This window comes from Pseudophryne corroboree, chromosome 5 (assembly GCF_028390025.1).
Source record: "Pseudophryne corroboree isolate aPseCor3 chromosome 5, aPseCor3.hap2, whole genome shotgun sequence".
Taxonomy (NCBI): domain Eukaryota; kingdom Metazoa; phylum Chordata; class Amphibia; order Anura; family Myobatrachidae; genus Pseudophryne; species Pseudophryne corroboree.
The window spans coordinates 360,268,290-360,296,201 of NC_086448.1; the positions used below are offsets into that span (position 1 = coordinate 360,268,290).

At 48.8% G+C, this 27,912-nt stretch overlaps 1 protein-coding gene across 1 annotated transcript in view; it reads left to right on the forward strand.

The window, feature by feature from the left end:
- TEX10 (testis expressed 10) overlaps window positions 1-27,912 on the forward strand; it is a 266,061-nt gene that overhangs the window by 129,186 nt on the left and 108,963 nt on the right. The window contains exon 7 of the mRNA XM_063922654.1: window positions 15,271-15,446. Within this exon, the coding sequence (XP_063778724.1) occupies window positions 15,271-15,446 (176 nt within the window). The remainder of the gene's footprint in view (window positions 1-15,270; window positions 15,447-27,912) is intronic.

Sequence of the window (27,912 nt, forward strand, 5' to 3'; positions counted from 1 at the left end):
TCGTCAAGCGGAGAATTTGCTTCGCGACCAACCGGTTCTGATTCAGTCAGACAACATCACTGCAGTGGCTCATGTAAACCGCCAAGGCGGAACAAAGAGCAGAGTGGCAATGGCAGAAGCCACCAGGATTCTTCGATGGGCGGAAAATCATGTAAGCGCTCTGACAGCGGTCTTCATTCTGGGAGTGGACAACTGGGAAGCAGACTTCCTCAGCAGACACGATCTACATCCAGGAGAGTGGGGACTTCATCAGGAAGTCTTCGCAGATATTGCAAGTCAGTGGGTACTGCCTCAGATAGACATGATGGCGTCACGCCTCAATACCGAGGTATTGCGCCAGGTACGGGGACCCTCAGGCGGTGACAGTAGACGCCCTGGTGACACCGTGGGTGTTCCAGTCGGTCTATGTGTTTCCTCCTCTTCCTCTCATCTCCAAGATATTGAGAATCATAAGACGAAGAGGAGTACAGACAATTCTCATTGTTCCAGATTGGCCTTGAAGGGCCTGGTATCCGGATCTGCAGGAAATGCTCACAGAAGATCCGTGGCCTCTTCCTCTCAGAGAGGACCTGTTACAACAGGGGCCCTGTCTATTCCAAGGCTTACCGCGGCTGCGTTTGACTGCATGGCGGTTGAACGCCGGATTCTAGCGGAAAAGGGCATTCCGGATGAGGTCATTCCTACTCTGATAAAGGCTAGGAAGGACGTGACAGCAAAACATTATCACCGTATATGGCGGAAGTATGTATCTTGGTGTGAGTCCAGGAATGCTCCTCCGGAAGAATTCCATCTGGGTCGTTTCCTTCACTTCCTACAGACTGGAGTGAATTTGGGCCTAAAATTAGGCTCCATTAAGGTTCAGATTTCAGCCCTATCCATTTTCTTTCAGAAGGAATTGGCTTCTCTCCCAGAAGTACAGACTTTTGTGAAGGGAGTGCTGCATATCCAGCCTCCTTTTGTACCTCCAGTGGGGCCCTGGGACCTTACCGTGGTGTTGCGGTTCCTTAAGTCTCACTGGTTTGAACCACTTAAAACGGTGGAATTAAAATATCTCACTTGGAAAGTGGTCATGTTGTTGGCCTTGGCATCGGCAAGGCGAGTGTCGGAGTTGGCGGCTTTATCTCACAAAAGCCCCTATCTGATTTTCCATGTGGATAGAGCGGAGTGGCGGACTCGTCCTCAATTTTTGCCCAAGGTGGTTTCATCTTTTCATATGAACCAACCTATTGTGGTGCCTGTGGCTACGCGGGACTTGGAGGATTCAGAGTCCCTTGATGTGGTCAGGGCATTGAAAATTTGTGGCCAGAACGGCTCGGGTTAGGAAAACAGAGGCACTGTTTGTCCTGTATGCAGCCGACAAGGTTGGCGCTCCTGCTTCGATGCAGACTATTGCTCGCTGAATCTGTAACACGATTCAGCAGGCCCATTCTACGGCTGGATTGCCGTTGCCAAATTCTGCAATAAAGTGGCAAACTGCTCTAATCAAGCTGGTAACAATCCCCAGGTGCTGCGGGAGGGGGTTACTCTAGACAAGAAAAAAAGGGATTTTTCCCACGCACTCTGCTGGCTGTTAGTAAGAAGAACTATATACTATGTAATAATGGAAAATTTAGAGCTCTTCGTTACATATGTTTTGCAAAAGATATGATAAGCCTCCAGGCCACTTCACGGTTGCTCTATTACTGGAGGTCCCTAACTAAGCATAAGTCCAGGGCTTGGACCCCACAAAGTCGGCTCAGGCCAGATTCTGTAAAGGCCCATTCCACTAGGAAGGTGGGCTCTTCTTGGGCGGCTGCCCGAGGGGTCTCGGCATTACAGCTGTGCCGAGCTGCTACTTTGTCTGGTTTAAACACCTTTGCAAAGTTCTACAAGTTTGATACCCTGGCTGATGAGGACCTCATGTTTGCTCAATCGGTGCTGCAGAGTTATCCGCACTCTCCCGCCCGTTTTGGAGCTTTGGTATAATACCCATGGTCCTTACGGAGTCCCCAGCATCCTCTAGGACGTTAGAGAAAATAAGATTTTAAACCTGGTAAATCTTTTTCTCCTAGTCCGTAGAGGATGCTGGGCGCCCGTCCCAGTGCTGACTACATCTGCAAGACTTGTATATAGTTGTTGCTTACATAAGGGTTATGTTACAGTTTTGATCAGTCTCGGGCTGATACTGTTTTGTTTCATACTGTTTCGTATATTCCAGGTTATACAGTGTGGATGGTGTGGGCTGGTATGAATCTTGCCCTTAGATTAACAAAAATCCTTTCCTCGTACTGTCCGTCTCCTCTGGGCACAGTTTCTCTAACGGAGGTCTGGAGGAGGGGCATAGAGCGAGGAGCCAGTGCACACCCATATCTAAAGTTCTTTTTAGTGCCCATGTCTCCTGCGGAGCCCGTCTATTCCCCATGGTCATTACGGAGTCCCCAGCATCCTCTACGGACTAGGAGAAAAAGATTTACCGGTAGGTTTAAAATCTTATTTCTCTAACGTCCTAGTGGATGCTAGGGACTCCGTAAGGACCATGGGGAATAGACGGGCTCCGCAGGAGACTGGGCACTCTAAAAAAGATTTAGTACTACTGGTGTGCACTGGCTCCTCCCTCTATGCCCCTCCTCCAGACCTCAGTTAGAATCTGTGCCCGGACAGAGCTGGGTGCATTTTAGTGAGCTCTCCTGAGCTTGCTAATAAGAAAGTATTTTAGTTAGGTTTTTTATTTTCAGAGAGCTTCTGCTGGCAACAGACTCTCTGCTACATGGGACTGAGGGGAGAGAAGCAAACCTACTAACTGCGGCTAGGTTGCGCTTCTTAGGCTACTGGACACCATTAGCTCCAGAGGGATCGAACACAGGACCTGACCTTGTCGTCCGTTCCCGGAGCCGCGCCGCCGTCCCCTCGCAGAGCCAGAAGTCAGAAGCCGGCGGGTTGAAGAAAGAAGACGTCGAAATCGGCGGCAGAAGACTCCTTTCTTCATATGAGGTAGCGCACAGCACTGCAGCTGTGCGCCATTGCGCCCACACTAACCCACACACTCCGGTCACTGTAGGGTGCAGGGCGCAGGGGGGGGGCGCCCTGGGCAGCAATTAGATACCTCCTGGCGAAAGCAGCATATATACAGTTGGGCACTGTTATATGCATGAGCCCCCGCCATTAATTTTACACAAAATCGCGGGACAGAAGCCCGCCACTGAGGGGGCGGGGCCTTCTTCCTCAGCACTCACCAGCGCCATTTTCTCTCCACAGCTCCGCTGAGAGGAAGCTCCCCAGGCTCTCCCCTGCAGAGTAGGTAGAAAGGGTAAAAAGAGAGGGGGGCACATAAATTTAGCGCATTTAATATATATACAGCAGCTACTGGGTAGCAGATAGGAAGCAGGAAAGTATCCTGAAGTCTGTTTATACACACTCAGGTACTATACTGAGGCCGGCAATTGCGTCGGCCTGGATGTGTAGTGCTGTAGCAGCATGGACAGATAATCTGTCTGAGGAAATGGATACCTTAGACAAGGATACCATTTTACTGACCCTGGGGCATATAAAAGACGCTGTCCTATATATGAGGGATGCCCAGAGGGACATTTGCCTACTGGGCTCTAGAATAAATGCAATGTCAATTTCTGCCAGAAGGGTCCTGTGGACTCGGCAATGGACAGGTGATGCCGACTCCAAAAAGCACATGGAGGTGTTACCTTACAAGGGTGAGGAATTGTTTGGGGACGGTCTCTCGGACCTAGTTTCCACAGCTACGGCTGGGAAGTCAAACTTTTTGCCATATATTCCCTCACAGCCTAAGAAAGCACCGTATTACCAAATGCAGTCCTTTCGATCACAGCGAAGCAAGAAGGTCAGAGGTGCGTCCTTTCTTGCCAGAGGCAGGGGTAGAGGAAAGAAGCTGCACCATACAGCTAGTTCCCAGGAACAGAAGTCCTCCCCGGCTTCCACTAAATCCACCGCATGACGCTGGGGCTCCACAGGAGCCTGGAGCGGTGGGGGCGCGTCTCCGAAATTTCAGCCACCAGTGGGTTCGCTCACAGGTGGATCCCTGGGCTATACAGATTGTGTCTCAGGGATACAAGCTGGAATTCGAAGTGATGCCCCCTCACCGTTACCTCAAATCGGCCCTGCCAGCTTCCCCCATAGAAAGGGAAGTAGTGTTAGCGGCAATTCACAAGTTATATCTCCAGCAGGTGGTGGTGAAGGGTTCCCCTCCTTCAACAAGGAAGAGGATACTATTCCACAATGTTTGTGGTACCGAAACCGGACGGTCATTGCAAGCCTGGAAGAGGGGGATTTTATGGTGTCTCTGGACATCAAGGATGCTTACTTGCATGTCCCCATTTATCCACCTCATCAGGAGTACCTCAGATTTGTGGTACAGGACTGTCATTACCAATTCCAGACGCTGCCGTTTGGGCTTTCCATGGCACCGAGAATATTTACCAAGGTAATGGCAGAAATGATGGTGCTCCTTCGAAAGCAAGGAGTCACAATTATCCCATACTTGGACGATCTCCTCATAAAGGCGAGGTCCAGAGAGTAGTTGCTGATCAGCGTAGCACTCTCTCAGGAAGTGTTGCAACAGCACGGCTGGATTCTGAATATTCCAAAGTCGCAGCTGATTCCTACTACGCGTCTGCCTTTTCTGGGCATGATTCTGGACACGGACCAGAAGAAGGTGTTTCTCTCGGAGGAGAAGGCTCAAGAGCTCGTGACTCTAGTCAGAGACCTCTTAAAACCGAAACAGGTGTCGGTACATTGCTGCACACGAGTCCTGGGAAAGATGGTGGCATCATACGAAGCCATTCCCTTCGGCAGGTTCCATGCGAGGATCTTTCAGTGGGATCTGTTGGACAAGTGGTCCGGATCGCATCTTCAGATGCATCGGCTGATCACCCTGTCCCCGAGGGCCAGGGTGTCTCTTCTGTGGTGGCTGCAGAGTGCTCATCTTCTCGAGGGCCGCAGGTTCGGCATACAGGACTGGGTCCTGGTGACCACGGATGCGAGCCTCCGAGGGGGCAGTCACTCAGGGAAGAAACTTCCAAGGGTTGTGGACAAGTCAGGAGGCTTGTCTGCACATAAATATCTTGGAACTAAGGGCCATATACAACGCCCTGAGTCAAGCGAAGCCTCTGCTTCGCAACCAACCGGTGCTGATTCAGTCAGTCAACATCACCGCAGTGGCTCATGTAAACCGCCAGGGCGGCACAAGAAGCAGAGTGGCGATGGCGGAAGCCACCAGGATTCTTCGTTGGGCGGAGAATCACGTGCAAGCACTGTCAGCAGTGTTCATTCCGGGAGTGGACAACTGGGAAGCAGACTTCCTCAGCAGGCACGACCTCCACCCGGGAGAGTGGGGACTTCATCACGAAGTCTTCACTCAGATTACAAATCGATGGGAACTGTCACAGGTGGACATGATGGCGTCCCGTCTCAACAAAAAGCTACAAAGGTATTGCGCCAGGTCAAGAGACCCTCAGGCGATAGCTGTGGTCGCACTGGTAACACTGTGGGTGTTCCAGTCGGTCTATGTGTTTCCTCCTCTTCCTCTCATACCCAAGGTGCTGAGAATCGTAAGAAAAAGAGGAGTGAGAACAATACTCATTGTTCCGGATTTACCAAGAAGGACTTGGTACCCGGAACTGCAAGAAATGCTCACAGAGGACCCATGGCCTCTGCCTCTCAGACAGGACCTGTTGCAACAGGGGCCCTGTCTGTTCCAAGACTTACCGCGGCTGCGTTTGACGGCATGGCGGTTGAACGCAGGATCCTAGCGGAAAAAGGCATTCCGGATGAAGTTATTCCTACGCTGATAAAGGCTAGGAAGGACGTGACAGCAAAACACTATCACCATATATGGCGAAAATATGTTGCCTGGTGTGAGGCCAGGAAGGCCCCTACAAAGGAATTCCAGCTGGGCCGGTTCCTGCACTTCCTACAGTCTGGAGTGACTATGGGCCTGAAGTTGGGGTCCATAAAGGTCCAGATTTCGGCCCTATCCATTTTCTTTCAAAAGGAACTGGCTTCTCTTCCTGAAGTTCAGACGTTTGTTAAGGGAGTGCTGCATATTCAGCCCCCTTTTGTGCCACCAGTGGCACCTTGGGATCTCAACGTGGTGTTGGGTTTCCTGAAATCCCACTGGTTTGAGCCACTTAAGACCGTGGAGCTAAAGTATCTCACGTGGAAGGTGGTCATGCTATTGGCATTAGCTTCGGCTAGGCGTGTGTCAGAATTGGCGGCTTTGTCATGTAAAAGCCCCTATCTGGTTTTCCATATGGACAGGGCAGAATTACGGACTCGTCCGCAATTTCTGCCGAAGGTGGTGTCATCTTTTCATTTGAACCAACCTATTGTGGTGCCTGCGGCTACTCGTGACTTGAAGGATTCCAAGTTGCTTGATGTAGTCAGGGCTTTGAAGATCTATGTAGCCATGACGGCTGGAGTCAGGAAGACTGACTCACTGTTTATCCTGTATGCATCCAACAAGCTGGGTGCTCCTGCTTCAAAGCAAACTATTGCTCGCTGGATCTGTAGCACGATTCAGCAGGCTCATTCTGCGGCTGGATTTCCGCATCCACAATCAGTGAAAGCCCATTCTACAAGGAAGGTGGGCTCTTCTTGGGCGGCTGCCTGAGGGGTCTCGGCATTACAGCTTTGCCGAGCAGCTACTTGGTCGGGTTCAAACACATTTGCTAAGTTCTACAAGTTTGATACCCTGGCTGAGGAGGACCTTGTGTTTGCCCATTCGGTGCTGCAGTCATCCGCACTCTCCCGCCCGTTTGGGAGCTTTGGTATAATCCCCATGGTCCTTACGGAGTCCCCAGCATCCACTAGGACGTTAGAGAAAATAAGATTTTACTCACCGGTAAATCTATTTCTCGTAGTCCGTAGTGGATGCTGGGCGCCCGTCCCAAGTGCGGACTTTCTGCAATACGTATATATAGTTATTGCTTAATAAAGAATTACGTTATGTTGGCATCCATTGTTGATGCTCTGTTGTTGTTCATACTGTTGACTGGGTAAGTTATCACAAGTTATACGGTGTGATAGGTGTGGCTGGTATGAGTCTTACCCTGGATTCCAAAATCCTTTCCTTGTACTGTCAGCTCTCCCAGGCACAGTTTCCTTAACTGAGGTCTGGAGGAGGAGCATAGAGGGAGGAGCCAGTGCACACCAGTAGTACTAAATCTTTCTTAGAGTGCCCAGTCTCCTGCGGAGCCCGTCTATTCCCCATGGTCCTTACGGAGTCCCCAGCATCCACTACGGACTACGAGAAATAAATTTACCGGTGAGTAAAATCTTATTTTTTCTCTCTGTGATTTTAGTCACTATATTTCTCCTGTATCTCTGCTTGTGCTGACTACACTGCGCAGGGGTTTGGGCAAGAGATATTGTGCTGCTGACAATTGTACTGTGTTACCTGATACTGCAAGTTATATCATGTCTGCTTCTGAGGGTAACGGTTCTGGGGCTGAACACACTGCCGGTGTTGCTGATGCCACAGATCACTATGGGGAGACTACAGCAGCTGTGGGCTCTGGTTCCGGGGGCTCCTTGCCCCCCAGTGGGACTGTGGCAATGGGGGTACATAATGACCCACCATGGGCTACTTTCTCCCACGCTTCTACATACGCTAGTTACTAAACTAACACCCAAACAGAAAGAAAAAACTCTTTTGCTGCGCCTGTGTATAATGATCTATTATAAATAAATATAAATTGAACCTGGATCTTATGACGTGGGGAAACACGTTCGCCTCTATAAGGAGATGTGCAGTACTCCTATAGGGTTAATAGAATTATAGAATAAAAATAGAGGCGCTCATGAGAAACACACACCAAAATGTCACAGGTTCAGTGTCAGCCAAGGAATAAATCAAAAAGTATAAAATAGTATTTTTATATCATTAATAATAAATATATATATTTCATAATGGATAATTCACAATTAATATTCCTTATGATTTTAGCATGATTTATAAGATACGCCATCTACCGGCCATATCGGCAATATTCATTCCGGGAATCCTGAATTGGGAAGCGGACTTTCTCAGTCGTCAGGACGTACATGCCGGCGAGTGGGTCCTCCATCCAGAAGTGATTCAACTCCTAGTGGAAAAGTGGAGCCTTTCAGACGTAGATCTGATGGCGTCTTCTCGACACAATCACAAGGTTCCGGTATTCGGAGCAAGGACAAGGGATCCTCAAGCAGCATTCGTGGTGCCGTGGAGGTTTCGGCTGCCGTACGTGTTCCCTCCGGTGTCACTCCTGCCCAGGGTAATTCGGAAGTTCAAGCAAGAAAGAGGAATTCTGCTGGTCATAGCTCCAGCGTGGCCCAGACGGCACTGGTTCTCAGAACTGCAGGGCCTATCGTCAGAGCGTCCGATTCTACTTCCACAACGCCAAGACGTCCTCGTTCAGGGCTCCTGTATCTACCAGGACCTAGCCCGGCTGTCTTTGACGCCGTGGCTCTTGAAGCTTCCGTCTTAAGGGCTATAGGGTTTTCTGAGGCGGTCATGTTGCGGGCCCGGAAACCGGCTTCTGCTCGGATTTACTATAGGGTCTGGCATGCTTACTTTGTTTGGTGCGCATCTAACGATTATGACGCTTCTAAGTTTAGTACAGCCAAGTTGTTGGCCTTCTTCAGCAGGGCCTGGACTTAGGCCTGCGTCTGGCCTCCCTCAAGGTTCAAATATCTGCCTTGTCATTGTCGTTTCAGAGAAAGATTGCGACCTTACCTGATGTGCATACCTTTACTCAGGGTGTGTTGCATATCCAACCTCCCTATGTCCCGCCTGTGGCTCCTTTGGACTTGTCGGTGCTTTTGGAGGCGTTACAAGAGTCTCCGTTTGAACCTCTTGGTTCAGCTGATCTTAAGTGGCTTTCCCTTAAGGTGGTGTTTCTGCTGGCTATTGCTTCAGCTAGAAGAGTGTCGGATTTGGGTGCCTTGTCTTGTAGTTCCCCATATCTGATATTTCACCGTGACCGGGCGGTTCTTAGGACTCGTCCCGGATATTTACCCAAGGTGGTTTCTTTGTTCCACCTTAACCAGGAGATTGTGGTTCCGGCACTTGTTTCTCCTGATCTGTCTCCCAAACAGCGGTCTTTGGATGTGGTACGGGCTCTCCGTATCTTTGTGAAGAGAACTGCTTCTATTAGGAAATCTGATTCTCTCTTTGTGCTGTTTTGGATTTCACAAACGGGGCTGGCCTGCTCACAAGCAAACTTTGGCCAGATGGATTAGAATGGTGATTGCACATGCTTTTGTGAGGGCTGGTCTATCAGCTCCTGCTCACATTACGGCCCATTCTACTCGGTCTGTTGGACCTTCTTGGGCGGCCCGCTGTGGTTCGACCCTTGAACAATTGTGCAAGGCGGCTACGTGGTCTTCAGTGAACACGTTCATAAGGTTCTATGCCTTCGATACTGCCGCTTCCCAGGATGCTTCCTTTGGACGCCGGGTTCTTGTGCCCGCTACAGTGCGTCCCCTCCCATAAGGAACTGCTTTAGGACATCCCCTATGTCTTTCCTTGTGGAGCCCAGTGTACCCCGCAGCAGAAAACGAGTTTTATGGTAAGAACTTACCTTTGTTAAAACTCTTTCTGCTAGGTACACTGGGCTCCACAAGGCGCCCACCCTGACGCACTTAGCTTCTTTGGGTTGGTATGGCATTAGCCGCTGACACTTCTCCTGTCGTGCGAGTGTGGTGTATGTGGCTACTAACCGTTGTCTCTTTTCCTGCTACTGCATTGGGCTGGTTAACTAAAAACTGAGCTCCTGTGCAGGGAGGCGGGGTTATAGAGGAGGCGGCGCTATGCATTCTGGTAACAGTCAAAGCTTTTGAGCCTGTTGGTGCCTCGGATCAAGATCCTACTCTACACCCCTATGTCTTTCCTTGTGGAGCCCAGTGTACCTCGCAGAAAGAGTTTTAACAAAGGTAAGTTCTTACCATAAAACTCGTTTTTCACAAGATATACTTGCTGTGTATTTTTCCTTGTGATTTATAGTCACCATATATCTCTTGGATTCCCGGTTTGTGCTGACACAGTCACACTTCACTGAGAGTTCTTGCTAAGAATTGTACCAGGTTGCCCAATATTGTGCTTACTGTTATGTCGGCTAAACGAGGCGACGGAGCTGGGGCTTCTCCCGCATTGCGTGGTGGTGATGCCACAGACATTTTGGAGGAAAATCTGGCAACCGAGAGTTCAGGTTCAGGGGGTTCCTTACCCCCCAGTAGGTCTGTAGCACTGGGGGCAGCAAATGACCCATCTTCGGCTACCTTTTCCACGCTGTTAAACACGCTTCTAACTTAATTGGCGCCCCCTGCGGGACCACCTGTACCAATGCAGCAGTTTATGGTCCCTGCTATTAATCCGCCATGAGCAGATCAAATCTCCACTCAGTTACAGCAATTGAACCGGTCACTGACTAAATCAAAGTGTCACTCTCGCCTGCCTAAGACCAAGACATCTTTTAAACGGGCCATTACCTCCTTCCAATCCACTGCTATGCTAGACACGTCCTGTGAGGAGGATGGTGCATATACTGATCCCACAGACACTGACTCAGATGCTTCTGATGGGGAAGGGAAGTAATTGGTGGATGTCCGTGATTTGATTGAGGCAATTAGGCTCATTCTTCAGGTTTCTGATGATCCTGAGCCTGAGGCTCTCTCTAAAAAGCCGGACAGATTTAAATGTAAGAAGGTGGTTAAACAAGTTTTACCTCATTCTCAACACCTGGCTGACATACGTCAGGAATTCCTGGGAAAATCCGGGGACAAAATTCACACCAAATAAGAGGCTGTTGGCTCGCTATCCTCTCTCTGCGGAGCTATGTAAAAATTGGGAAACTTCTCCGCCTGTAGATTCTCATGTGGTTCATATGGTAGTTTCCTCTGCTCTGCCAGTAACTACCGTCACACCTCTGAAGGAACCGACAGATAGACGTGTGGAGGGTTGTTTGAAAGCGATTTACACCCTAACGGGGGCTGTGCATAGGCCAACCATTGCAGCAACATGGGCTGCGGAAGCTGTTGAGGCGTGGGCTCAGGAGCTAGAGGCGGAGCTGCCTTCTAATGCTTCTGAGCGTGCTCGACAATGTCTCTCATATATTACCACGGCTTCTCTATACCTTAAGGAGGCGGCCTCCGATGCCGGGGTGCTGGCGGCCAAGGCTGCTACTACGTCCGTCTTGGCCAGACGTATCCTTTGGTTGAGATCCTCGTCGGTGGATATGGATTCCAATAAAACCCTGGAGGTGCTTCCTTTCAAAAGAGACATTCTCTTTGGAGAAGACCTCAATAAGATTGTGGCTGATCTGGCTACTGCTAAAACAGCTTGCCTACCTAGTACGGCTCCTTCCGCACAGAAGGCTAAAAGTACTTTTCCTCGGCCCTTTCGTACTCCAGGAAAGCAAAAGGTCAGGCGTACCCAAAGCAAGCTCGTGCTTCCAGACCTGCCAAGCCCAGACCAAAGTGAGCCTGGGCTGCCCTCTGGGGGATTCCAGCGTTAGGGGCCGTCTTCTAGGTTTTGCCCAGGAATGGTTGAAGACCACTTCAGATACCTGGGTGAGGGAAGTCGTCACTAGAGGTTACGCCGTACCCTTCAAAAATCGTCCCCCTCATCGATTTTGCCTTACAGATGTTCCTCTGGATCCGGCAAAAGCAAACACTGCATTCGGTGGTACATTCCCTCCTGACCATAGGAGTGGTAGTACAGGTGCCTCTGGCTCAGAGAGGCAAGGGTTACTATTCACCGCTGTTTCTAGTCCCAAAACCGAACGGGTCCTCGCAGCCCATTCTCAATCTGAAGTCCTTGAACAAGTATGTGCGGGTTTCCAAGTTTCGTATGGAAACTGCGCTCTATTGTTCTGGCCTTGGAGTTTGGGGACTGACTATATGGTCTCCCTGGACATACAGGATGCTTACCTGCATATTCCCATTGTAGTGTCTCAGTAGCAGTACCTGAGGTTCGCGGTGGGCAACCTTCATTACCAATTTCGGGCGTTACCCTTTGGTTTGAAAACAGCTCCCCGAGTTTTCACCGAAGTAGTGATGGTCATGACGGCTTCACTTCACCATCAAGGGGTCAGGATCCTACCGTACCTAGACGATTTGTTGATCCTGGCAAATTTCCCAGAAATTCTCCTGTGTCATCTAGATCTGACTGTCCAGGTCATGACAGCCCACGGGTGGCTTGTCAACTGCAAGAAATCATCCCTGGTTCCTGCTCGGAGCATGGTACACCTGGGAGTGTTATTGGACACTCACAACCAGCGGTTGTTCTTGTCTCAGGAGAAAGTCCTGAAACTTCAGGACAGGATTCGATGCTTTCTATCTCGTCCGCAAGTGTCGAGTCATTCGCCAATGCAAGTGCTAGGTCTCATGGTGTCGGTTTTCGACATGGTGGAGTATGCTCAATTCCATTCTCACCCTCTGCAGAAGATTCTGTCCAAGTGAGACGGCCTGCCTCACCGGATCAGATCTCACATGATCTTCTTGTCTCCAGAGGTCTGCCTATTACTGAGCTGGTGGCTGCAGGACCGTCGATTTGAGCAGGGGCCGTCCCTTCTGGATACCCAACTGGGTCCTGCTTACGACAGTTGCCAGACTGAGAGGTTGGGGCGCGGTGTTGGACCAACCTCTCTCGAGGGTTGGTGGACCGAGGAGGAGTCTCTACTGCCGATAATCATTCTGGAATTGCGGGCAGTGTTCAATGCGTTGACAATGGCCCAGCATCTGATAAAGAACAGACCTGTTCAAGTACAATCCGACAACGCCACCACGGTGGTGTACATCAATCATCAAGGCGGCACTCAAAGCCGCATGGCAATGAGGGAAGTATCACAGATTCTTCAGTGGGCAGAACGCCATCTGCCGGCCATATCAGCAGTGTTCATTCTGAGCGTTCTGAACTGGGAAGCGGACTATCTCAGTCGTCAGGGCGTACACACCGGAGAGTGGAGCCTCCATCCAGAGGTGTTTCAACTTCTACCTTCCAGATGTGGATTTTATGGTGTCTCGACATAATCACAAGGTTCCGGTCTTGGGAGCAAGGTCAAGGGATCCTCAAGCAGCTTTCTTGGACGCTCTGACAATTCCATGGAACTTTCGGCTGCCGTATGTTTTCCCTCTGGTATCACTCTTGCCCAGGGTAATTCGGAAGTTCAAGCAAGAAGGAGGAAACCTACTTATGGTCGCTCCAGCGTGGCCCAGGCGGCACTGGTTCTCTGATCTACAGGGACTCTCATTGGATTGTCCCCTTCTACTTCCACAACGACCAGACCTCCTCGTTCAGGGTCCTTGTGTGTTTACCAGGACTTGGCCCGTCTGGCTTTGTCTGCATGGCTCTTGAAGCTTCCGTCCTGAGGGCCAAGGGTTTTTCTGAGGCTGTCGTTCAAACTATGTTGAAGGCCCGTAAGCCGGCTTCTGCTCGGATCTACCATAGGGTCTGGAATGCTTACTTTACTTGTTTTGCGTCTCACAATCATGACGTTTTCAGGTTTAGTACGGCCAAACTATTGGCCTTTCTACAACAGGGCCTGGACTTAGGCCTGCGTCTGTCCTCCCTCAAGGTTCACATTTCTGCCTTGTCTGTTTGGTTTCAGAGGAAACTTGCTACCCTACCTGATGTCCATACATTCACTCCTTGTGTTGCGGATCCAGCCTCCTTATGTGCCACCTGTGGCCCCTTGGGATCTGTCGGTGGTTTTGGAGGCCTTGCAAGAGTCTCCGTTTGAACCTCTTGCCTCTGCTGACCTTAAGTGGCGCTTCCTTAAGGTTCTGTTTTTGCTGTCCATTGCTTCAGCTAGAAGGGTCTCGGCCTTGGGTGCCTTATCCTGTAAGTCTCCCCATTTGATTTTTCATCGTGACCGGGCGGTTCTTAGAAAGCGGCCAGGTAATTTACCCAAGGTGGTGTCTTCCTCCCACCTTAACCAGGAGATTGTGGTTCCGGCCTTTAATTTTCCTGTTGTCTACAAAAGAGCGATCTTTGGATGTAGTACGGGCTCTCCGTATCTATGTGAAGAGAACGTCCTCCATTAAGAAATCCGATTCTCTTTTCGTGCTGTTTGGTTTTCACAAACGTGGCTGGCCTGCATCCAAGCAGACTCTGGCCGATGGATTAGAATGGTGATTGCACATGCTTATGTACAGGCTGGTCGTCCAGTTCCTTCTACCATCAAAGCCTATTCTTTTCGGTCGGTTGGACCTTCTTGGGCGGCCCACCGTGGTGCGACCCTTGAACAATTGTGCAAGGTGGCTACGTGGTCCTCTGAGAACACGTTCATTAGTTTCTATGCCTTCGATACTTCCGCCTCCCAGGAAGCTTCCTTTGGACGGTGGGTTCTTGTGCCTGCTACAGTGCGTCCCTTCCCATAAGGAACTGCTTTAGGACATCCCCGATGTCATTCCTTGTGGAGCCCAGTGTACCCTGCAGCAGAAAACGAGATTTATGGTAAGAACTTATCGTTGTTAAATCTCTTTCTGCGAGGTACACTGGGCTCCACAAGGCGCCCACCCTGACGCACTTAGCTTCTTTGGGTTGGTATGGCATAGCCGCTGACACCCTCTCCTGCGGTGAGTGTGTGGTGTTATTGGCTACGAGCGATTGACGTCTCTAAGTATCTACTACTGCATTGGGCTGGCTAACGAAACTGAGCTCCTTTGCACGGAGGCGGGGTGATATAGGAGGCGGTGCTATGCATCTTGGGAAGAAGGGCAAAGCTTTGAGCCAGTTGGTGCCTCGGATCAAGATCCTACTCTACACCCCCCAATGTTATTCCTTGTGGAGCCCTGTGTACCTTGCAGAAAAAGATTTAACAATGGTAAGTTATTACCATAAATCTCGTTTTTACTGCAAGTGTTTTGAATCCTTAAATCATTCTAATATTGTCACTGTTCTCCACTGAGCTCTATGCATAGGGTGATCAACAAATTCAAATTTCCCCGGTCATATTGTCTCTAGGTTTGTGCAAAAGAGCTGCTGACTCTTCTAGTCAGTTACAACTTGCATCTAACCTGCAACCTTACGTAAGAACATGATTGCTTGTCGTTTTATTTTATAAGTTCCCTGTGCAGTCCTAAAATGACTTGTACCTGGGCTGGTTTGAAATTTTAGTCAAGAGAACAGTTGTCCATCTAGTTGTTCTATTTGTTCCACATATGCTGGTAGTGATCAAGGTTGTTTTGGAGAAGGCGGTCTACCACCGACTTCTTTACATTTCAGGAATTGCAGCACAATGTTTTGGTATGCTAATTTGTTTTATTTATTTTATTTTGCAGAAGTCGAAGTAAAGTTTTATCTCGTTGGCTGGCTACACTGCCAATGCAACTTGTGCATCTTGGTCCAAGAAACCATCAACTTTCTGCCCTTATGATTGATACAATATATACTGCTGCAGCTCGTTCAAACAAAGACTTGCTACAGAACCTCCAAACGGCAGCATGCCATATATATGGTGACTTTCTTTTTTTGGCTTTGAATGTTGTGTAGAATTCTTGTTCATTGGAACCCATGTTATTAACGCAATATATAGTCATTTGTAAATGAATGTAGCCTAAGTTTCCAATCTGTGTTTTTACAGTTCATGGCATATTTGTCTCTAACTTCATGTGACAAGTGTCTTTTACATGGGTACTTAATTTAAAAATAAAAAAGTGCCTACCTAAACCACTTGTCCATTAACCCAGTGGTTCGCAAACTCTGTCCTCACATTTTCCAGGTCGCCTAGCAGGTGCACAGGTGTACACCTTACTCACTACACATTAAAAGATCCACTAATTATTTCACTTGTGATTCTGTCAGAAGACCTTGAAAACCTGTACTGTCCGAGTTTAAGAACCTGTGCATTAACCAATAGTAACCAGACACAACCACCCCCATACTCCTTGTTTAGGTACAATTAAAGAAAACTGTTGCTGTTGCATCTGAAGAAAGGGAAGGAGCCTCTTGAACTGTCTGAAGTTATTGCTTCGTAACGTAAAATGAGCACAGATGAGCATATAAAATGTATCTGGTGGCTAGTCTTTTTAACTGGCATGGTCTGAGACAGCACTGAGGCCATGGGTTCGATTTCCACCATGGCTCTACCTGTGTGGAGTTTGTATATTCTCCCCGTACTTGCGTGGGTTTCCTCCCACAATCCAAAAATATATTGGTAGGTTAATTGGATCCCAACAAAAATGAACTCTGTGTGAATGTGTGCGCGTTTACATGTGGTAGGGAATATAGATTGTAAGCTCCACTGGGGCAGGGACCGAAGTGAATGGCCAAATATTGTCTCTGTAAAGTGCTGTGGAGTATGTGTGCGCTATATAAATAACTGGTAATAAATAAATGGTCAGTTCACAAGCAACCGCGTCACCCCACTGTATCCTCATATTTTTTTTACAAGGAGATCTGTTCTGCATATGTGCATAATATATTATATACATATTTTAAATACTTTCTAAACTATGTCCTATTATGTAGTTTGTAACATTTTAACAAGTGAGCAGAGTGTTGCTGTAAACTGCATAGGATAGATGTGGCTGTAATTTTCCCCTTTCTGGCTTGGTAATATTATTTTATTCCAACAGTACAGATCATATAAAGTTAATGTTTTTTCAAGGAACTTAAACAGGATTAGTCTCAAACAAATGCAATAACTGTTTACTTAGTTAACCTGGAAAATGATAGGAGCATAGAGTAAAATAATGTGGTATAATATGTACCCTTAGATATTTAGGTGATCATTTTCAATAAAGGCAAGTTCAGTTGTAATTGGTAAAGCAACATTTTTTTATATTTAGTGCTAAAACCACAAACTTAGTGTTAGTTTGTAAATTTGACAAAATAACTCGTATAATAGCATGAAGATTAGAAAGTGAAGTTGGATATATGTTTATAGATCCTCTATGAATAGGGACTTTTTAAAAATATTTAACAAGTACTCCATATACATTAGAAGAGAGACTTTCCTATGGCTCAATACATATAACATATTAACCCGTACATTCATCCCTGCGGGTGTTCTTATTTCTTGCAGCATCTGGAAGTGCAAGGCAAAATCAACAAAAAATAAAAAGGCACTATCAGGGGTTAACATACGGAGAAACCCTATTGTTTATGTGGAATCCGTGCGACTCCGCACGTAAACGCCTGATATTGGGGGGGGGGGGGGGGGGGGAGAGTTGTATTTAACAATTTGCCAGACCATCCAAATCATGGAACAACATAACAATAATGCCAGCGCCGGTGGCTGTGCACGCCTGAATGGAGCAACACTTGAATTGCTCAGCCAGGCACATCTAATGGCCGCCAACGCGCAAAACACTTGAATTCCCTCCGTAGAGGTGAGGAGCAGCGTTAGCTTTTAATTATATAGGATTGAATAGCCGATCCCAGTACCGGCACAGTAATTAGCCATGAGGTAAACTCTGCGGCTTATCGCATATGCTCAGTAATGTAGGGTGTTCCTCCTGATCTGCCAGGTTCCAAGTTGTCTGTAAATTGTTAAGCAATGGTCTTTTCTTTTGCGGATTTATCGTTTCGTATGAGCAGCTTGTTGACAATGTCCATGCATTGTGCATGTCCCAATTAATGGATAGACTGGGACATTGACAACATTCTATTTTGGCTGAATAACTTGCAGAGTAAGTAGAGCATTGATGGACTTTTTGGGAGAATAATCGTAGACTGGTAATCATTTTTATTGATTGTGTATAAAGGTCTTGAACATGAATTGTCAGCTTAGCTTCAATACGTTTTTTTTGTTAGTCGCCATACAGTACCTTTCCGTATTAATCCTATGATGGTCCTAAGCAATGAATTCATACACTGTTATAGCTACTGAACTTATTTGTTTTATTCAGCCTGGCATGCATTAAGTTTCTGAGGAGCACAAAATTTATCCTGGATCCAGAAGGATTATATCTATGGGGCAACGGTGCAGTGTGGGCACACATGTTCCTACATATTACACAGTATGCCTATAGACACATGAAAAATGAAGAGCTTTTTTTTGTCACCCCCCCAACTTCCATCCTGTGTTTTGTGAAGAAAGCCTGAATGATGTGCCAGCTAATGAGAAAGCAACACAGACAGTTTGAACTGATAAGATCAAAATTGGGATAATGTGTGTGTATAGAGTTAGAAAACTGTAATTAATCATTTTACATTTCTCTAACGTCCTAAGTGGATGCTGGGGACTCCGTAAGGACCAAGGGGGATAGCGGCTCCGCAGGAGACTGGGCACATCTAAAGAAAGCTTTAGGACTATCTGGTGTGCACTGGCTCCTCCCCCTATGACCCTCCTCCAAGCCTCAGTTGGATCTCTGTGCCCGAACGAGAAGGGTGCACACTAGGGGCTCTCCTGAGCTTCTTAGTGAAAGTTTTAGTTTAGGTTTTTTATTTTCAGTGAGACCTGCTGGCAACAGGCTCACTGCATCGAGGGACTAAGGGGAGAAGAAGCGAACTCACCTGCGTGCAGAGTGGATTGGGCTTCTTAGGCTACTGGACATTAGCTCCAGAGGGACGATCACAGGCCCAGCTTGGATGGGTCCCAGAGCCGCGCCGCCGGCCCCCTTACAGAGCCAGAAGGCAGAAGAGGTCCGGAAAATCGGCGGCAGAAGACGTCCTGTCTTCAACAAGGTAGCGCACAGCACTGCAGCTGTGCGCCATTGCTCTCAGCACACTTCGGTCACTGAGGGTGCAGGGCGCTGGGGGGGGGGCGCCCTGAGACGCAATAAAAAACACCTTGGATGGCAAAAAATGCATCACATATAGCTCCTGGGCTATATGGATGCATTTAACCCCTGCCAGAATCCATAAAAAAGCAGGAGAAAAGTCAGCAAAAAAGGGGTGGAGCCTATCTCCTCAGCACACTGGCGCCATTTTCCCTCACAGCTCCGTTGGAGGGAAGCTCCCTGGCTCTCCCCTGCAGTCACTACACTACAGAAAGGGTTAAAAAAGAGAGGGGGGCACTAATTAGGCGCAGTATTAACTATACAGCAGCTATAAGGGGAAAAACACTTATATAAGGTTATCCCTGTATTTATATAGCGCTCTGGTGTGTGCTGGCAAACTCTCCCTCTGTCTCCCCAAAGGGCTAGTGGGGTCCTGTCCTCTATCAGAGCATTCCCTGTGTGTGTGCTGTATGTCGGTACTTTTGTGTCGACATGTATGAGGAGAAAAATGATGTGGAGACGGAGCAGATTGCCTGTAATAGTGATGTCACCCCCTAGGGGGTCGACACCTGAGTGGATGAACTGTTGGAAGGAATTACGTGACAGTGTCAGCTCTGTATAAAAGACAGTGGTTGACATGAGACAGCCGGCTACTCAGCTTGTGCCTGTCCAGACGTCTCATAGGCCGTCAGGGGCTCTAAAGCGCCCGTTACCTCAGATGGCAGATATAGACGCCGACACGGATACTGACTCCAGTGTCGACGGTGAAGAGACGAATGTGACTTCCAGTAGGGCCACACGTTACATGATTGAGGCAATGAAAAATGTTTTACACATTTCTGATAATACGAGTACCACCAAAAAGGGGGTATTATGTTCGGTGAGGAAAAACTACCTGTAGTTTTCCTGAATCTGAGAAATTAAATGAGGTGTGTGATGATGCGTGGGTTTCCCCCGATAACAACTGATAATTTCTAAAATGTTATTGGCATTATATCCTTTCCCGCCAGAGGTTAGGGTGCGTTGGGAAACCCCCCCTAGGGTGGATAAAGCGCTCACACGCTTGTAAGGGCTCTACCTTCTGAGATGGCCGCCCTTAAGGATCCTGCTGATAGAAAGCAGGAGGGTATCCTAAAAGGTATTTACACACATACTGGTGTTATACTGCGACCAGCAATCGCCTCAGCCTGGATGTGCAGTGCTGGGTTGGCGTGGTCGGATTCCCTGACTGAAAATATTGATACCCTAGATAGGGACAGTATATTTTTGCCTATAGAGCATTTAAAAGATGCATTTCTATATATGCGTGATGCACAGCGGAATATTTGCCGACTGGCATCAAGTCTAAGCGCGTTGTCCATTTCTACCAGTAGAGGGTTATGGACACGTCAGTGGTCAGGTGATGCGTATTCCAAACGGCATTTGGAAGTATTGCTTTATTAAGGGAGGAGTTATTTGGGGTCGATCTTTCAGACCTGGTGGCCACGGCAACAGCTGGGAATTCCACGTTTGTACCCCAGGTCGCCTCTCAACATGAGAAGACGCCGTATTATCAGGCGCAGTATTTTCGTGGACAAGCGGGCAAAAGGTTCCTCATTTCTGCCCCGTGACAGAGGGAGAGGAAAAAGGCTGCAGAAATCAGCCAGTTCCCAGGAACAGAAACCCTCTCCCGCCTCTGCCAAGCCCTCAGTACACGCTGGGGCTTTACAAGCAGAATCAGGCACGGTGGGGGGCCCGTCTCAATGAATTTCAGCGCGCAGTGGGCTCACTCGCAAGTAGACCCCTGGATCCTTCAGGTGATATCTCAGGGGTACAAATTAGAATTCGAGACGTCTCCCCCTCGCCGTTTCCTAAAGTCTGCTTTACCGATGTCTCCTTCTGACAGGGAGACAGTTTTGGAAGCCATTCACAAGCTGTATTCCCAGCAGGTGATAATCAAGATACCCCTCCTGCAAGGAACGGGGTATTATTCCACACTGTTGTGGTACCGAAGCCGGACGGCTCGGTGAGACCGATTCTAAATCTAAAATCTTTGAACACTTACGTACAGAGGTTCAAATTCAAGATTGAGTCACTCAGAGCAGTGATTGCGAACCTGGAAGAAGGGGACTACATGATGTCTCGGGACATCAAGGATGCTTACCTTCATGTCAAAATTTACCCTTCTCACCAAGGGTACCTCAGGTTTATGGTACAGAACTGTCACTATCAGTTCAGACGCTGCCGTATGGATGGTACACGGCACCCCGGGTCTTTACCAAGGTAATGGCCGAAATGATGATATTCCTTCGAAGGAAGTGAATTTTAGTTATCCCTTACTTGGACAATTCCCTGATAAGGGTAAGATCCAGGGAACAGTTGGAGGTCGGTGTAGCACTATCTCAGGTAGTGTGGCGGCAGCACGATTGGATTCTCAATATTCCAAAATCGCACCTGGTTCCGACGACGTGTCTTCTGTTCCTAGGGATGATCCTGGACACAGTCCAGAAAAAGGTGTTTCTCCCGGAGGAGAAAGCCAGGGAGTTATCCGAGCTAGTCAGGAACCTCCTAAAACCGAGCCAAGTCTCAGTGCATCAATGCACAAGGGTTCTGGGTAAAATGGTGGCTTCCTACGAAGCAATCCCATTTGGCAGATTCCACGCAAGAACTTTCCAGTGGGACCTGCTGGACAAATGGTCCGGATCGCATCTTCAGATGCATCAGCGGATAACCCTGTCACCAAGGACAAGGGTGTCCCTCCTGTGGTGGTTGCAGAGTGCTCATCTTCTAGAGGGCCGCAGATTAGGCATTCAGAACTGGGTCCTGGTGACCACGGATGCCAGCCTGCGAGGCTGGGGAGCAGTCACACAGGGAAGGAATATCCAGGGCTTATGGTCAAGCCTGGAGACATCACTTCACATAAATATCCTGAAGCTAAGGGACATTTACAATGCTCTAAGCTTAGCAAGACCTCTGCTTCAAGGTCAGCCGGTGTTGATCCAGTCGGACAACGTCACGGCAGTCACCCACGTAAACAGACAGGGTGGCACAAGAAGCAGGAGGGCAATGGCAGAAGCTGCAAGGATTCTTCGCTGGGCGGAAAATCATGTGATAGCACTGTCAGCAGTATTCATTCCGGGAGTGGACAACTGGGAAGCAGACTTCCTCAGCACGACCTCCACCCGGGAGAGTGGGGACTTCACCCAGAAGTCTTCCACATGATTAAAAACTCGACAGGTATTGCGCCAGGTCCAGGGACCCTCAGGCAATAAGCTGTAGACGCTCTGGTAACACCGTGGGTGTACCAGTCAGGGTATGTGTTTCCCCTGCCTCTCATACCCAAGGTACTGAGATTGATAAGATGGAGAGGAGTAAGCACTATATTCGTGGTTCCGGATTGGCCAAGAAGGACTTGGTAACCGGAACTTCAAGAGATGCTCACGGAGGATCCGTGGCCTCTACCTCTAAGAAGGGACCTGCTCCAGCAAGGACCCTGTCTGTTCCAAGACTTACCGCGGCTGCGTTTGACGGCATGGCGGTTGAACGCCGGATCCTGAAGGAAAAAAGGCATTCCGGATGAAGTCATCCCTATCCTGATCAAAGCCAGGAAGGATGTAACCGCAAAAACATTATCACCGCAATTGGCGAAAATATGTTGCGTGGTGCGAGGCCAGTAAGGCCCGACGGAGGAAATTCAACTGGGTCGATTCCTACATTTCCTGCAAACAGGAGTGTCTATGGGCCTGAAATTGGGGTCCATTAAGGTTCAAATTTCGGCCCTGTCAATTTTCTTCCAAAAAGAACTAGCTTCAGTCCCTGAAGTTCAGACGTTTGTAAAAGGGGTACTGCATATACAGCCTCCTTTTGTGCCTCCAGTGGCACTTTGGGATCTCAATGTAGTTTTGGGTTCCAAAAGTCACATTGGTTTGAACCACTTAAATCGGTGGAGTTAAAATATCTCACATGGAAAGTGGTCATGCTGTTGGCCCTGGCCTGGGCCAGGCGCGTGTCAGAATTGGCGGCTTTATCCTGAAAAAGCCCTTATCTGATTTTCCATTCGGACAGGGCGGAATTGAGGACTCGTCCTCAGTTTCTCCCCAAGGTGGTTTCAGCGTTTCACCTGAGCCAACCTATTGGTGGTGCCTGCGGCTACTAGGGACTTGGAGGCCTCCAAGTTGCTAGACGTTGTCAGTGCCCTGAAAATATATGTTTCCAGGACGGCTGGAGTCAGGAAATCTGACTCGCTGTTTATCCTGTATGCACCCAACAAGCTGGGTGCTCCTGCTTCTAAGCAGACTATTGCTCGTTGGATTTGTAGTACAATTCAGCTTGCACATTCTGTGGCAGGCCTGCCACAGCCAAAAATCTGTAAATGCCCACTCCACAAGGAAGGTGGGCTCATCTTGGGCGGCTGCCCGAGGGGTCTCGGCTTTACAACTTTGCCGAGCAGCTACTTGGTCAGGAGCAAATACGTTTGTAAAATTCTACAAAATTGATATCCTGGCTGAGGAGGACCTGGAGTTCTCTCATTTGGTGCTGCAGAGTCATCCGCACTCTCCAAGCCCGTTTGGGAGCTTTGGTATAATCCCCATGGTCCTTACGGAGTCCCCAGCATCCACTTTGGACGTTAGAGAAAATAAGAATTTACTTACCGATAATTCTATTTCTCATAGTCCGTAGTGGATGCTGGGCGCCCATCCCAAGTGCGGATTGTCTGCAATACTTGTACATAGTTATTGTTACAAAAATCGGGTTAATATTGTTGTGAGCCATCTTTCAGAGGCTCCTCTGTTATCATGCTGTTAACTGGGTTCAGATCACAGGTTATACGGTGTGATTGGTGTGGCTGGTATGAGTCTTACCCGGGATTCAAAATCCTTCCTTATTGTGTACGCTCGTCCGGGCACAGTATCCTAACTGAGGCTTGGAGGAGGGTCATAGGGGGAGGAGCCAGTGCACACCAGATAGTCCTAAAGCTTTCTTTAGATGTGCCCAGTCTCCTGCGGAGCCGCTATCCCCCTTGGTCCTTACGGAGTCCCCAGCATCCACTACGGACTATGAGAAATAGAATTATCGGTAAGTAAATTCTTATTTTCTCTGACGTCCTAAGTGGATGCTGGGACTCCGTAAGGACCATGGGGAATAGCGGCTCCGCAGGAGACAGGGCACAAAAGTAAAGCTTTAGGATCAGGTGGTGTGCACTGGCTCCTCCCCCTATGACCCTCCTCCTCCAAGCCTCAGTTAGATTTTTGTGCCCGAACGAGAAGGGTGCAGGCTAGGTGGCTCTCCTGAGCTGCTTAGAAGTAAAGTTTAAATAGGTTTTTTATTTTCAGTGAGACCTGCTGGCAACAGGCTCACTGCATCGAGGGACTAAGGGGAGAAGAAGCGAACTCACCTGCGTGCAGAGTGGATTGGGCTTCTTGGCTACTGGACATTAGCTCCAGAGGGACGATCACAGGTACAGCCTGGATGGGTCCCGGAGCCGCGCCGCCGGCCCCCTTACAGATGCTGAAGAGTGAAGAGGTCCAGAAATCGGCGGCAGAAGACGTTACTGTCTTCATTAAGGTAGCGCACAGCACTGCAGCTGTGCGCCATTGCTCCCAGCACACTTCACACTGCGGTCACTGAGGGTGCAGGGCGCTGGGGGGGGGCGCCCTGGGCAGCAATGTAAATACCTCCTATGGCAAAAAATACATCACATATAGCCCCTGGGCTATATGGATGTATTTAACCCCTGCCAGTTTTCCAGATAAAAGCGGGAGAAGAGCCCGCCGAGAAGGAGGCGGGGCCTATCTCCTCAGCACACGGCGCCATTTTCCCACACAGCTCCGCTGGTAGGAAGGCTCCCAGACTCTCCCCTGCACTGCACTACAGAAACAGGGTACAACAGAGAGGGGGGGCACTTATTTGGCTAAAAATATATATAAGCAGCTATAAGGGATAGACACTTATTATAAGGTTGTCCCTATACAGTTTATAGCGCTTTGGTGTGTGCTGGCAAACTCTCCCTCTGTCTACCCAAAGGGCTAGTGGGGTCCTGTCCTCTATCAGAGCATTCCCTGTGTGTGTGCTGTGTGTCGGTACGTTTGTGTCGACATGTATGAGGAGAAAAATGATGTGGAGACGGAGCAGATTGTCTGTAATAGTGATGTCACCCCCTAGGGGGTCGACACCTGAGTGGATGTACTGTTGAAAATTACGTGACAGTGTCAGCTCTGTATAAAGACAGTGGTTGACATGAGACAGCCGGCTACTCAGCTTGTGCCTGTCCAAACGTCTCATAGGCCGTCAGGGGCTCTAAAGCGCCCGTTACCTCAGATGGCAGATACAGACGCCGACACGGATACTGACTCCTGTGTCGACAGTGAAGAGACAACCGTGATTTCCAATAGGGCCACACGTTACATGATTGAGGCAAGGGAAAATGTTTACACATTTCTGATAATATGAGTACCACCAAAAAGGGGTATTATGTTTGGTGAGGAAAAACTACCTGTCGTTTTCCTGAATCTGAGAAATAAAATGAGGTGTGTGATGATGCGTGGGTTTCCCCCGATAACAACTGATAATTTCTAAAATGTTATTGGCATTATATCCTTTCCCGCCAGAGGTTAGGGTGCGTTGGGAAACACCCCCTAGGGGGGATAAGGCGCTCACACGCTTGTAAGAACAAGGGCTCTACCCTCTCCTGAGATGGCCGCCCTTAAGGATCCTGCTGATAGAAAGCAGGAGGGTATCCTAAAATGTATTTACACACATACTGGTGTTATATTGCGACCAGCAATCGCCTCAGCCTGGATGTGCAGTGCTGGGTTGGCGTGGTCGGATTCCCTGACTGGAAATATTGATATCCTAGATAAGGACAGTATATTATTGCCTATAGAGCATTTAAAATATATGCGAGATGCACAGCGGAATATTGCCGACTGGCATCAAGTATAAGTGCATTGTCCAATTCTACCAGTAAAGTGGTCAGGTGAGGCGGATTCCAAACGGCATTTGGAAGTATTGCCTTAAAAAAGGCATTTGGGGTCGGTCTTTCAGACCTGGTGGCAACGGCAACAGCGGGGATATCCACGTTTGTACCCCAGGTCGCCTCTCAAAATAAGACGCGGTATTATCAGGCGCAGTCCTTTGTTGGCAAGCGGACAAAAGGTTCCTCTTTTCTGCTCGTGACAGAGGGAGAGGAAAAAGGCTACAGAGATGAGCCAGTTCCCAGGTACAGAAACCCTTTCCCGCCTCTGCCAAGCCCTCAGTATGATGCTAGGGCTTTACAAGCTCAGGCACGGTGGGGGCCCGTTCTCAATGAATTTCAGTGCGCAGTGGGCTTACTCGCAAGTAGACCCCTGGATCCTTCAGGTAATATTTCAGGGGTACAAATTGGAATTCGAGACGTGTCCCCCTCGCCGATTCCAAAAGTCGGTTTTACCGACGTCTCCCTCTGACAGGGAGGCAGTTTTGGAAGCCATTCACAAGCTGTATTCCCAGCAGGTGATGATCAAGGTACCCCTCCTGCAAAAGGAAACGGGGTATTATTCCACACTATTGTGGTACCGAAGCCAGACGGCTCGGTGAGACCGATTCTAAATCTAAAATCTTTGAATACAGAGGTTCAAATTCAAGATTGAGTCACTCAGAGCAGTGATTGCGAACCTGGAAGAAGGGGACTACATGATGTCTCGGGACATCAAGGATGCTTACCTTCATGTCAAAAAATTTACCCTTCTCACAAAGGGTACCTCAGGTTATGGTACAGAACTGTCACGATCAGTTCAGACGCTGCTGTAGGGATGGTCCACGGCACCCCGGGTCTTTACTAAAGTAAGGACCGAAATAATGATATTCCTTCGAAGGAAGGAAATTTTAGTTATTCTTTACTTGGACGATTCCCTGATGAGGGTAAGATCCAGGGAACAGTTGGAGGTCAGTGTAGCACTATCTCAGGTAGTGTTGCGACAGCACGATTGGATTCTCAATATTCCAAAATCGCAGCTGGTTCCGACGACTTGTCTTCTGTTCCTAGGGATGATCCTGGACACAGTCCAGAAAGAAGGTGTTTCTCCCGGAGGAGAAAGCCAGGGAGTTATCCGAGCTAGTCAGGAACCTCCTAAAACCGAGCCGAGTCTCAGTGCATCAATGCACAAGGGTTCTGTGTAAAAATGGTGGCTTCCTACGAAGCAATCCCATTTGGCAGATTCCACGCAAGGACTTTCCAGTGGGACCTACTGGAAAAATGGTCCGGGTCGCATCTTCAGATGCATCAGCGGATAACCCTGTCACCAAGGACAGGGGTATCCCTCCTGTGGTGGTTGCAGAGTGCTCATCTTCTAGAGGGCCGCAGATTCGGCATTCAGGACTGGGTCCTGGTGACCACGGATGCCAGCCTGCGAGGCTGGGGAGCAGTCACACAGGGAAGGAATATCCAGGGCTTATGGTCAAGCCTGGAGACATGACTTCACATAAATATCTGAAGCTAAGGGCCATTTACAATGCTCTAAGCTTAGCAAGACCTCTGCTTCAAGGTCAGCCGGTGTTGATCCAGTCGGACAACATTACGGCAGTCACCCACGTAAACAGACAGGGTGCCACAAGAAGCAGGAGGGCAATGGCAGAAGCTGCAAGGATTCTTCGCTGGGCGGAAAACCATGTGATAGCACTGTCAGCAGTATTCATTCCGGGAGTGGACAACTGGGAAGCAGATTTCCTCAGCACGACCTCCACCCGGGAGAGTGGGAACTTCACCCAGAAGTCCTCCACATGATTATAAACCGTTGGGAAAAACTCGACAGGTATTGCGCCAGGTCAAGGGACCCTCAGTCAATAGCTGTAAAGGCTCTGGTAACACCGTGGGTGTACCAATCAGTGTATGGGTTCCCTCCTCTGCCTCTCATACCCAAGGTACTGAGATTGATAAGATGGAGAGGAGTAAGCACTATATTCGTGGCTCCGGATTGGCCAATAAGGACTTGGTAACCGGAACTTCAAGAGATGCTCACGGAGGATCCGTAGCCTCTACCTCTAAGAAGGGACCTGCTCCAGCAAGGACCCTGTCTGTTCCAAGACTTACCGCGGCTGCGTTTGACGGCATGGCGGTTGAACGCCGGATCCTGAAGGAAAAAGGCATTCCGGATGAAGTCATCCCTATCCTGATCAAAGCCAGGAAAGATGTAACCGCAAAACATTATCACCGCATTTGGCGAAAATATGTTGCGTGGTGCGAGGCCAGTACGGCCCGACGGAGGAAATTCGACGATTCCTACATTTCCTGCAAACAGGAGT